Below are 12,748 nucleotides of genomic sequence, written 5' to 3' on the forward strand. Positions count from 1 at the left end.
ACACAGGCAAATATCTCATGTCTGAACTCACGGAAATGCTTTTGGAAGTGGTAGACAAGTCTCTATCTGATAGGAAGAACTTGCCTTCATCTAATTTAAGGAAAAGTAAGACCCAGCCCAAAAAGATATTCCAGGAGACACTGGAATCAATCATTTGAGCCCAACATTTTGAAGTTGTCAGAGGCCCTGTTGGTGCCTTGCTAGTGGCCCTGGAGTCCTTATACTGTATTTGCTGATTAGTCATGTAAGTATGAGAAGTCTGTGTATATGAATATTGGGGTCCAGCAGGAACAGACCTGGAAGGCCCAGGCACTCTCTGATCTTTGACAGTGACCACCTGGGGGGGGGTCCCGTCTGTCCTCCCTGAGCCTCTGCATCCAAAGAGGACAAACTGGCACTACCTCACATCCAGCTTGAAACCCCTATTGCAGAGCGAACCTGCCCAGAAAACTGCTCTACCTTTCCCTGGTGACTTTACTGGAGAGCAAAAGGCCCAGATACACTTCTCTGGTTCTGCTTAAATAATGTTTGCACTTTTGTTAGAAAAGTGGCCCCTAGGGGGCAATTATGTCTCATGTCTTTGAGTTTTACAATTTAATGTAAAACAGTAACCTTGTATTATAGTCAGTGCTGTCTCCCTCTCCTCCCTTCTCCTCCCTTTCCACAGCCCCGCTCCTCAGTCAGACTCTGAAGTGTCACTCAGGGTGTTTTTTATGCTTCCAATAGTTTCCAAAACAAACAATGGAGGCTGCAACCAGCCTGTATTCACTCAGTTGGGTGCAACATTATCTCCCAATCCCAGTGGCCTGGGCCGCTATTGGCGGCAGGTCTGCTCCCTAAAAGGCCCTAGATTGCTGATCACTGTGAGCTCTGCCAGGTCCTGGAAGCAGCGATTTGAGGACTGATGGTCCACATATGTCCACTGGGAGGGAAGAGACCGCAAAAGGAAAGGAGACTCTGGAGAAGTTAGGTTCCAGTTTGATCTTTCTGTCCTTTCATTCTGTATATTCAAAGAAAGAAAGAAAAAAAAAATATATATATATATGTACATCTCCATACCCAGAATCATTTTTGTTTTGTTTTGTTTTTTTAATTTGGGGATTTTTCAGTTTTCCTTTCCTCGCCTATCTCCCGCACCCTCCCTTTCTCCCTCTTCCTCCCTCCCTCAGAGGTTCAAACTTCGCTGTGCACTTTCCCTTTGCTTTCTATAGGAATGGCTTTGAGCTCCCGGGCGCATGCCTTCTCAGTGGAAGCCTTGGTAGGGAGACCAAGCAAAAGAAAACTGCAAGACCCAAGAGAAGAATTTCAGCCTAATTTTCAGGAAAAAGAGGGTGGAAAGGAGGAGAGGAGGTGCTGCGCGGCAGGCAAGAGGAGTGAACAGTCTGGTAAGTACCCCACACAGCCCCACTGCCTTTAGTTCACCGGCTGCGCGTGCTGGATTCAGGGCACTCTCCGCCGGACCCACAGCGCTGCGGGTGGACAGCTTGCTCTGCACCAGGATGTCCTGGCCTAGCAGGGCTTCCACATTAGGGGCCAGGGGACACCTAGACCACCTGGCTCCAGAGGAGATTTCTATGCCTCTAAAGTCTGGAGTTCTGAGGTTCATTTGCGGTGAGGTAGAGGGTTCCGACATGCTTACGGAGAAGTGAGGCTCCCTGACTTCCAAGAAGCCCAGACAGCTAGAGGGGTGGCTGCCCCTTGGGGTAGGAATGAATGCAAGTCCTCAGATCCCTGGAGGATCCAGTCTCCGAGACAGAAATTCTCCAGGAGAATGAGGATGGGCAAATCTGAAGAAGAGCTGCGTCTTTCTCAGGGTGCGATGTTACCCCTTTCTCTCCATTACCGGGGCTCCAGTGGATGCTGGAGGAAGGTTGGGTATCTATGGCTAGGATTTCTGAGGAAGGGACAAGCCAGACTGCCTCCATACAGGCGCCAGCAAGGAGGTGTGCAAACTGCAAAGCTCTCTCAAACCCTTGGCGTCTCTGTGTCCAGCACAAAAGCGACCCAAGGCAGAACCCTCAGCAACTGCATTCTCTGGCTGTGGTGGTGGCGGCGGCGGCGGCGGCAGCAGCAGCAGCGGCAACGGTAGCGGCAACAGCAGCGAAAGTGTGGAAGAGAGAGATGCTATCCAAGTGGAGCTTCAAGGATCCGAGCTGTGGAAGAGGTTCCATGACATTGGGACTGAGATGATCATTACCAAGGCTGGCAGGTTCGGCTCTACCAAGGCTGTTCAAGGGCTGTGGGGCAAGCCATGCACACAGTAGGTGCTTAATGTACCACCTCCCCACCTACCCCATGATAAGCAGTGCCTCCAGTTTTACACTTTAGTACCCTACATCACCACTCCCCACCGCCTGGGCAGGCATTAGAAACCCACTGCCCCTCAAGCAGTCAGACTAGGGCTTGCCTGGCTTAAGTAAGCGGCTCAGCCTTCCTTTCCAAGCACTGGGTATCTCTTATATTGTCTGTGCAGTATATGACTAAAATTAGATCTGTACAGGCACTTGACAGATGCCAACCCCACATCTTAGGCAGTGGTCAGGCCTCTCCTTTAAAGCCTTACAGTTACACCAGTGGATAATATCCTATCTCACAGGCCCCTAGGCCACCATCTGGGGTTGGAGGTGGGCCTTTCTCCCAGCCACCCTTTCATGTGGCAGCTGGGTGATTTGTGTGTATGTGTGTGTGTGTGTGTCTTCCTAATTTCAGCCTTTTCCAAATCTGCCTCACAGAAAGTACTTCAGAACAGTGGGGGAGGGGAGAAGGAGATGCAGCACACTGTTTCCTCTCCTAGTTTCTCTTCTTTAACTTTTTACTATAGTAGGATGAGGGGTGGCTGGACAAAGCCTTTACCTGGGTTTCTTTTTATAGTAAGGATATTCTACTACACTCAGAAATTTTGCACTTGTTCAATGAAACATACAAACCAACAATTTTTCCTCTTATAGCGATTGCAATTCCCTAAACGTGCCCTGGGATAGGAAGATATCCCTTCACTTTTCATTGGAGTCAGCATTTCTCTCTGATCCCGCCCCCCTCCAAAAGTCTCTAAAAGCATCCTGGTCAGTCCCTCTCTTCTCTTCCACAGGCGGATGTTTCCCTCTGTTCGGGTCAAGGTAAAAGGGTTGGACCCAGGGAAGCAATATTATGTGGCCATCGACGTGGTGCCGGTGGATTCCAAACGCTATAGGTAACCGGGCCATAGGAAGGTACCCAAGACCAGGCAGGGGAGGGGGATTGGGGCTCACAATCAGAGAGAGCTATTTTGAAAATCCTAGCAAGGGGGGAGGGAGCTGCTTTCCCATGAGCTTTGGGAGTTGAATAATCTTGCTCAAATCTGGGTTTTGGACTGAGGGAAGAGTAGGCTTGTTCCTCTTTCTCCCCCATTCCTGTAACACCGGCCGCCGAATTGGAGCTTCAGTGTACCCCAGGTCTCTAGCCTGCTGACTACTTCCCTTTGCATTCCCAACTGCGGGGGTGGGGGGATGGGCTCAGGCGGCCTTGAGGAAAGCGGTTTGGAGGAGTTTGGGAAGAAATGCCCCAAGCTCCTTGTGGGCCCGGGCTTCTGAGGCACCCTGGCCCCAGCGGGTGCCAGGAGCAATGCCCTAATTTGCCATTCAAGGCTAGAGCAGTCCAGCAGTTATCGCACATGGGCGGGTCATTTCTTTCTTCCCCAGCCTCTCCACCTGAATTGGCCGCCGGGCCCCAGAGGGTGGGAGTACTCTTTCCTCTAGATTTAAGCGCTTGGTTTAGAGCAAACGAAAAGTGGTTGAATTGCCCTGAATCCAAGAGGCCCGTTTGGGCAGGCAGCGCAAAGGCACTGGTCTGTGGGACTCCTTTGACTCTGGGGCTCCAATTGTGTGGGAGTCGCCAGCATTGTGGCTGTGAGTGCTAGACCAATAGATCAGTGCCAGGCCCTCCAGTGAGACAGTCTGCCTGGAATCAATGCTGGGTGTGAGGGCAATGGAGAAGGCTCAGCTCAAGAGCCTGCTGGGACCGCGGCCGGAAAACAGCAGAACAAGCTGTTTGCTTCTCACGTTGCAGCTGCAAGACGGCTCTTGGGAATGCTGCACTCAGCGGCGCGGGGTTGAGATTGGAAACATTCTGAAATGAGCCCTGCCTCAGAACCAAGCGAGGTTCCTGGGGGTATTCTGGTGTTGAAGCCTTGTTGGTTAAAGTGCTTTGATGAGGACTGAAGGCTCTGGGCTGAACAGACAGACATCCACCTTACCTCTCGCTTCTTGCAGGACGCATGTGGATTTTTTTCCGGCTTTTCTGTGCTGTAAAACGGGTAAAATCAATTTCTGCTGCGGTTTCTGTGATGAAATACAAACCAGACTCCAAAATCCCATGACATTTCACTCGCACTTGCACTTTATTGCATTTTGATGACATATACTTATTTACAGTTTGTTTTCTGCCCCTGAGCGGCTCTTTGGAAATCAAGTTGTGCCTCTGCTTTTGAGATGAGCGGGCTAACCTTGGCTGAGTACAGTCCTTTTAGACCTGAACTCTGCATCCTTTCTCCCACGCTTCTGGCTTTGGCCAGCTGTGCCTAATGTCACTCCCCACGTCTTTTCAGGTATGTCTACCACAGCTCACAGTGGATGGTAGCTGGGAATACGGACCACAGGTGCATCGCCCCTAGGCTCTATGTTCACCCGGACTCTCCCTGCTCAGGAGAGACCTGGATGCGGCAGATCATCAGTTTCGACCGGGTGAAGCTCACCAACAATGAGATGGATGACAAAGGCCACGTACGTGAGCGTGAGCACAATCTGTGCTTCTTCCAGACGCCCATGCTGGGCTACTAGGAAATGTCCAAGCTCTGGACATGTGAGCAAAGTAGCCAGTCCACAGGTCTCAAGTGGGCTTTGTTTGGTGTGAGAGTGCCAGGAGGTACGGGTGGTGATGGTTGGGAGTTTGGGGATGAAAAGAAACCTGTTTAAGCCAGGATGCCTGGTCTGGGAGAGTAGGAGAGAATGCTTTCCAGGCTCTCTACCTAGGCCACCTGTGTAATCCCTCTGATTGCCTCCCCTTAGCCCAGGCTGTCAAATGGGCACCTTTGGTGTGGTGTGGGGTATGGTGGGGTGGGGTGGGGTGGGGTGGTGGGAGGAGGATGCAAGGGGGAACCCTGGAACACAGCCTGGAACCCCCCCACACACCCGTACACCACAGTCCCTGGTGGCATTGACCTTTAGCCTTATTCTCAGGTGCCACCCACCCCCTATCTTGCCCAGGCTGGCCCTGTGCCAGCCAGCAAAGGACAGAGTGGAAGGTCTCAGGAATCAGGTGGGTGGGGAATGTCAGAATGTTGCTCCTCACTTCCAGAGCCATCAGTAACCACCCAGGGAGCTTATGGCAGGCAATCAGATCCCAGGGACACTTCTACACCACATGATCACCCATATTTGGAAGCAGGAAAGGGCCCCATCTGGAAGTGGAATCACTGCTCCCTTGCTCAAGGCAGGGCCTCTCTCCAGAAACCCCTACCCCTAAGGGCCTCTGGTGGGGGCCAAATGGCAAAGAAAAGGCCTCTCTGTGTGGCAAACTTAGAGTCTCTGGTTTAGCCTCACCTTTGTGTGTGCTCATGTCAGGGGAGTGATGATGAGAGTGGGACAGTGTTTGGAGGGGAAGCCAGTTTCGCGGGCAGCATTTGACCATTTCACCTCCAGATCATCCTGCAGTCCATGCACAAGTACAAACCCCGCGTGCACGTGATGGAGCAGGACGGCGGGGGTGACCTGTCCCAGATTCAGTCCCTGCCCGCTGGAGGTGTTAAAACATTTTCCTTTAAAGAAACGGAATTTACCACGGTGACGGCCTACCAAAACCAGCAGGTAAGGAAGGGAAAGTGGGGATGGCCCCAGAGGGAGTGGGATGGCCCCAGAGGGAGTGGGATGGCCCCAGAGGGAGTGGGATGCACTTTATGGATCGTTCTTTCCACGAGTGAAAACATTCATAGTTTTGTTGCATTTTCATCAAGGCAAATTTGATTATGAACCGTGTGACTCTTGTTAGAAAGGAGAGCAGAGCAAAGGTGGCCAAGGGATAATCATTCCAAATTTGACTTAGGAATATGATTGCATTTACATAAAGTTTGATACTACAAGTTACAAAGTGTTTTGTAGTTGTAACCATTATATGCAATAGTGACAGCGTTATTACTGAGAGCACTGACTTTATCTCTTTTTGATTCATAGATTACAAAACTGAAAATAGACAGGAATCCTTTTGCCAAAGGATTTAGAGATCCTGGAAGGAACAGGTAAACAAAATAATAAAAATCGTTCCCGATATTTACAAAGCACTTTTCACAAGTGTTAAACTGAGCCTCAGAGGCCTTGTTATGTATCTAGTAGGTGGTAAGAATGGAGCTCAGATGTTATATCTCCAAAACCTTGCCTCCTCCCACTCCTTCCCCCAGCTACATTTAAGATATTGCTTACTCTAGATTCCTGAGTTTGACTGAATTTTATTCAGAAGTCTAGCTTTAGCTAAATAATATTTCAGACCATCACCCCTAAACACTATAACAAAATCTAAAGTTTATATAAATCATTACTTTCAGGAATTGAATTCTGGCATTGCTGAAAGTTGCATCTCTTTTTTAGGGGCATATTGGATGGTCTTTTAGAGACCTACCCATGGAGGCCTTCTCTCACTCTGGATTTTAAAACCTTTGGTGCAGACACACAAAGTAAGCAAATTTCTAACCTTAAGTTTTATTTTTATGTGTTAATGAAATATCACCAACCAGGCCCCTTGTACCAGATATTGTGGTTGCTAGATGCCGTAGAGTCGATTTTGTAGTGACCCCATGTGACAGAGTAAAAATTGTCCCATAAGGTTTTCTAGGCTGTAATCTTTAGGAGAGCAGATCACCAGGTCTTTCTCCAGAAGATTCTCAGGTCTTTCTCCAGCAAATGGCTGCATGGATTCCAACAACCAACCTTTCTGTTAGTAGCCAAGAGCTTAACCATTGTACCACCACAAGGGGATAAGCACATGACAGAAAATGTATGTTTATGAGCAAGTGGGTACACATATTTACCATGACTGGGAAGTCAGAGGCAAAAGGGAGGGTGGCTGGTATGAAGGAAGAGAGCAGAGCTGTGGACTTGACTGACTTCTGTCTTCTTGAGTTTACTTACGCCCTGAGAGCTCCAGGGCTCACCTGAATTCATCAGCATCTCGCTGCCTTATGTTCTTTAGGACCTGCCTGCTGTGCGTGTGTGGCCTTATTTGCAAGTATGTTAGATATTGAAATGAAAATTTTATATTTTGTGAGAAGCTCTCAGCACATGTTAAAATGGTTTTCATTAAATTGCACCATCGCTTACCTATGATTTTCCTTTTGTTGTGAGTGGGGAAAATAATGAAAATAATACTAAGCTATTAATTTAACTGTCACAAGCATTTAAAAATATTTGTGAGGCATTTGTTCTCAGGTAGTGTATCACATGACTAAAAAATAATTAGGCAAGGCAAGGTTTCTGGTGGAGGAATGTAACAGCAAATATGAGTCTTTATTTGCAAGCAACATGGCATTATTCACCTCTTTTGTCCTTACTCCATTAAAGTTGCTTGTCTTTGAACATTAATTTGAGGTAAAAATTATGAAGTAAATTATTAACATTGTAGGTAGGTTTATTTTTACAGGATTCCATAACAACCTGTTGAAATGTGAAAAGGGCAAGCCTAATTCTGTGAAATATTTCACTGAATTGACTACATTGATGTGATTTAGGGAGTTGCATAGAAAAATATGAATATATTCGACAGTATCATTTTAACTAATAGCATCTAGGCAGCAAGTTTTTAAATGGCCAAGTCACCCCAAAGTGTAGTAACAATGAAAAAGCTATACCCCAGAAAAAGCTATAGATGAACTTAATTTAAACTTTTTTAAATATACATTTTCTTAATTATTTAAGGTGTCCACAGTACCCTCAATTTTCAAAGAAAAGGGTCTCAATTTTGAAAACAACTTTTGAATATTTTATTATAGAGATAATTGTTTCCCTGATGATAAAGGATTAGGTTATATCTACATACACAAAATAGCTAAGAAAAACTAACAGCAACATCAGAAAAAAAAATTTTGATCAAATCCAGTCAAAAACCACCTGTTTGATTGAATTCAAACAGAAAAATAAGGTTTAGAGGCTAGATTTTCCTAGCCCTTATAATTTTTCCTAAGGCAACTATAAAAGGAGCCCTGGAGGTGCAATGGTTAAGCACTCAGCTGCCAAGCAAAAGGTCAGCAGTTGGAATCCACTCCATGGGAGAAAGATGTGGCAGTCTGCTTCCATAAAGACTACAGCATTGGAAACCCTGTGGGGCAGTTCTGCTCTGTCCAATAGGGTTGCTATGAGAAGGAATGAACTCAAGGGCAATGGGCAGGTAACCATAAAAGATCACCTGACAACATTGACATTCTCACCCTGCAAAATTATCTTCAGTTCTTCTTCATATAGTGTACCATGGAAGTGTCTCCCTTCTTTATCTTCATATAAGAAAAAAAGTTAATGCTTTTAAATATGCCATTTTCACTTATACAATATCATGTCCACTGATTTTTATCAGACTGAAGCTATCTGTAAATCCAAAATAACCAATTTGTTCAATTAATCAATTACTTGTATTAGTAAACATTTTTTAAAAAGTTTAAAAAAATGAAAAGCTAGTTTTACTTGTAAGATATAATTGAATCCGGGTGGCATTATAACCAGGATTCTTTTGTAATTCATTGGATAAATGTGTTCCAAGTGTCTAGCAGAGTCCTTGAGTATAATGAATGCTCAATACGGGATACATAGTAGTAGTTCAAATATTAATAGTTTATTAGTAGATATACTAATTCAACTTTGGTCAGGGGAATAATCATGTCCTTTCCCAAAGAAACTAAAAGAACTGTGAACTTGTGGGGATTGCCATAAATACAATTACTAATTCAACAGGAATATGAAATTGATTATCCATTACCTAAATTGTCATCCACAGGTGGAAGCAGTGGCTCATCTCCAGTGACCTCTAGTGGAGGGGCTCCCTCTCCTTTGAACCCCTTGCTTTCTTCACCTTGCTCCCCACCTATGTTTCACTTACCTACAAGCTGCCTTGGAATGCCCTGTCCGGAGGCGTACCCGCACAATATCAACCTGCCCCTTTGCTACAAAATCTGCCCAACTAATTTTTGGCAACAGCAGCCTCTTGTCTTGCCTGTTCCTGAAAGGCTATCAAGTATCAACAGTTCCCAGTCTTTAACACCACTCATGTTGGAAATACCCATATTATCTTCCCTGGGATCCACCAATTCAAAAAATGGTACATCTGAAGACTTCAGTGGACAGTCTCTACAGGCACCTAATTCTGCCAGTCAAATGTTGTATGGATTACAGGCACCTGGAAGCATTTTTCCCCCAAACTCTATTGCCCAGAAAGCACTTGCTTGCCCTTTCTATCCTTCCTGTGGATTTTATAGGTACAACTTCGCTACGCCATCGAGACCATACGCAGCAGACCATATCAAAATGAATGACCAAGGTCAAGTTTCTCTTAGAGAAAGCAAATGGAATCATGCTCATTGGCATCCAACAATTAACCATTGCCTTTAATGGTACATTCATATTCCTAAGACAATTACATGTAATCACATATTTTCTTTCTTTGTAGGCAAAGAAAGATCAATGGCTATTGAGTTTAAAAAGCTTCATCCCCGGAGAGTATTGCTCTGTTATGCATTTAAAGTGCCTTATCAAATGTTCATAAGAAAAAGTTGTTTATAATAACAAATGTGTACTATAAGAATCTTTGATTACAGTGGCCTTGGGTCTCAAAGATACTCAGTAAATATTATTTGATGTAATAGCCTACCAGTGAAAACTGATAGTAGGTGACTGGGTCTCCAATTATAATGAAGCCAGTTTACCATACCAGCTGCCTCTTATATATTGACTATGACCAAAAGAAGATAGATTTAATTCCTGTGGGAACAGTGAAAAAATTTTGATTGTATTCATGAAAACTGGCTTCATCATAATTGTCTATCTAGCAGCTATTGAAGCAGCTGCAGATCTCAATTTTAAGGTACAAATAAGGATAAAAACTTTCAAATATTATTTTCATTAAACTTTATAGCCTAAAGACTATTTAATCCTGAAGGAACACAAGATCAAATGAAAAGTAAAACATTCTAAATAAATTTAATCTTTTATTACCTTTTATCTTTTGGATCATTCCTAGGTGAAGCTTGTTTACGTGTTTCTTTGACAAACCTGGTATTTTATACAGAGTTTACAAAAACAAATTATTTTAACTCTCCAAGAAGACTAAGAAATTAATATTTGAAGGAAGAGAATGTATTTGAGTCTATACATATGAAAATAGCATTAAATTGATACAGTTTAATTTCACTCCTGTATTAATATTTTTTATGGTAAATTAGACTAGAAAAAAGTAGCATAAATAAAACTTTAGTTTATGAAGATGAACATTTTCCTCTAACCAGGCTCTAAATTATCTGAAAATAATTGTGAATTATAACCTAGATATAACCTATAGATCTTTAAGATTAATCATATTTTAATTTTTATGCCATTAGCTTTAGCGGTTTTGTTAAGCCAAGGCCCTTCGTACCACAATAGCATGACTTGACATTTGACAAACTAACCAAGCTGCTTTTTTTTTTAAATTTTTCAACACCAATTAGGAAGAGCACATTATTATTTATTTTTCTCAAAATAATTATATCCTCCTAAGTGTGCCTTATCAATGTACTTTCCTATATATGCATTGAAAATGTTATGCCCCTTTACCCCTGTGGGTAGGGATAGAACAGCATGTGGCTGCATTTAAACTGAGTACTCTAGTCAATATAAAATATTATTTGTGGCCTAGACTAATTACGTACTTGTCATAAAAGGCTTTGAGGGATTAAAATGCAGCAAATACACTTCATTTCCGTGTACTCCAAAAGAGGAAAGTTGTAGGCTAACTTTAACTGCTAAAGTAAGTTATGATTTCTTTTTTTCAACAGCAGGTACCATATCAGATTATAATAAAATTTGTTCTGAGGGCTTATGTGGGAAAAGCTCAGTAATAGACAAGAGAAAGCATTTAACTGAAAAATCCAGAAAATTTTGGGGTTACTTTTCAATAACTATTTAAGAGAAGGCCTTAATTTTGCAGGTGCTCCAGAGTATGTAGATTCCATGCTTTATGTTTCAGGTAATTTTGCTATATATTATCCATTTAAACTGATAATACTGAACTACATTAATAATGGTGATTAATACAATGGGGAAAAAGTTTAAATGCTAGAAGCTACAAATTTACTGTAAACTATTTATTTTTATTTTATATAATGTTTATAATCTGTCATTTCATATTTTTAATTAAAGAAGTAACCAAGAAAAAGCCTTCATGGAAACTTAGACCTGAAAGAGACCTCAAAGAGATCCAGTAAGCAGGCCCCTACTTCTGAGCAAATTACTCATCTGCAGAAAGATGCTAACAGAGCTAAAGCAAAATGAATATTTAGTGTCCTTACCATTGTACACTGAAAATTTTTTTTTTCCTCCTTAATGGGAGAGCACAAAACTTGAGTAACTTGGTAAATTGATGCTGTGGTTATGGAATAAAAAATGAAATGATATGAGATTCTATTAACCCTTAACCAGTTGCTGTGGAGTCAACTCCAACTCAAATACCCCATGTTTGTCAGAGTAGAATTGTGCTTCATAGTGTTTTTAATGGCTGTGGTTTTGGAGGTAGATTGCCAGACCTTTCTTCCAAGGCACCTCTGGGTAGACTCTAACCTCCCAATCTTTTGGTTAGCAGCCTAGTACCTTAATCATTTGCACCACTTAGGGACTCCAACCAATTAAGAGCCTTGTTTTAAAAATATACAAAAGTCAAAAGCCACCCTGCTTAGATAAGTTATGAAATAGTTGACAAATGAACATGTCCAAATGATACTGACTGGACCCCAGGTCTAATAATGAAAACCGCTATTTCCATACGTTTTGACCGTAAAATCCATGCCTTCCTTTCCCCCTCCTTTTTAAAGGGAAGCAGCTTACTTAATTTAGCTGACTAAATTTAAAAATCTGATACATTTCCTCACCTGATTATTTGACTTACCCCTAATAAACCTAGAGCAAATAAACTTCTCATCAACTCTGTAAAATTTACGCACTGAGTCAGAATATAAATGAATGTTACTTCATCCTTGCACAATGGTAGCCAAGCTCAGATCTGAAGTTAGATTCCCTTGTCAGGAAGGTATTATTTTATGATCAGCTAGCCAGGCTGAAATCAAGGACTTAAAGTCTGAGCCTGAGCCTGCTTGCAGAACACATGTCTAAGTAGATAAATCCTATATTCATTACATTTTAATGACCAACGTATAACTTTAGATAACCAAACTTAGACCATCAAACTCTTTAATGAAACTAGTTCTTTTCACTGCACAGAGGGGCTAAACCCTCTAGGCATTACATTTATAAAGCCTATTACATATATCTATCTACATATACATACATATGTATATAAAACTTAAGGAGCCCTGGTGGCACAGTGGTGACTAAGCCCTTGGCTGCTAACCAAAAGGTCGGCAGTTCAAACCCCCCAGCTGTTCCATGAGAGAAAGATGTGGCAGTCTGCTTCTCTAAAGATTACAGCCTTGGAAATCCTATGGGGCAGTAGCACTCCGTCCTCTAGGGTCGCTATCAGTCGGAATCCACTC

At 43.2% G+C, this 12,748-nt stretch overlaps 1 protein-coding gene across 1 annotated transcript; it reads left to right on the forward strand.

The window, feature by feature from the left end:
- Positions 1 to 945: 945 nt before the first annotated feature.
- TBX22 (T-box transcription factor 22) lies at positions 946 to 9,617 on the forward strand. Its single transcript, XM_003412764.3, has 8 exons — positions 946 to 1,385; positions 1,993 to 2,209; positions 3,089 to 3,190; positions 4,583 to 4,757; positions 5,676 to 5,840; positions 6,204 to 6,268; positions 6,615 to 6,700; positions 9,007 to 9,617. The coding sequence occupies exons 1-8, from the start codon at positions 1,214 to 1,216 to the stop codon at positions 9,615 to 9,617; spliced, it is 1,593 nt and encodes a 530-aa protein (XP_003412812.2). The 5' UTR covers positions 946 to 1,213.
- The last annotated feature ends 3,131 nt before the right edge of the window (positions 9,618 to 12,748 follow it).

Source organism: Loxodonta africana, chromosome X, assembly GCF_030014295.1.
Source record: "Loxodonta africana isolate mLoxAfr1 chromosome X, mLoxAfr1.hap2, whole genome shotgun sequence".
In the NCBI taxonomy this organism is placed as follows: domain Eukaryota; kingdom Metazoa; phylum Chordata; class Mammalia; order Proboscidea; family Elephantidae; genus Loxodonta; species Loxodonta africana.

What these genes read in the sequence shown, in the direction of transcription:
- TBX22 (XM_003412764.3), top strand. Translation starts at nt 1,214, where the DNA reads ATGGCTTTGAGCTCCCGGGCGCATGCCTTCTCAGTGGAAGCCTTGGTA. An exon ending in CAAGAGGAGTGAACAGTCTG is followed by an intron (nt 1,386 to 1,992) that starts GTAAGTACCCCA and finishes CTCTGTGTCCAG; the next exon opens with CACAAAAGCGACCCAAGGCA. An exon ending in ATCATTACCAAGGCTGGCAG is followed by an intron (nt 2,210 to 3,088) that starts GTTCGGCTCTAC and finishes TCTCTTCCACAG; the next exon opens with GCGGATGTTTCCCTCTGTTC.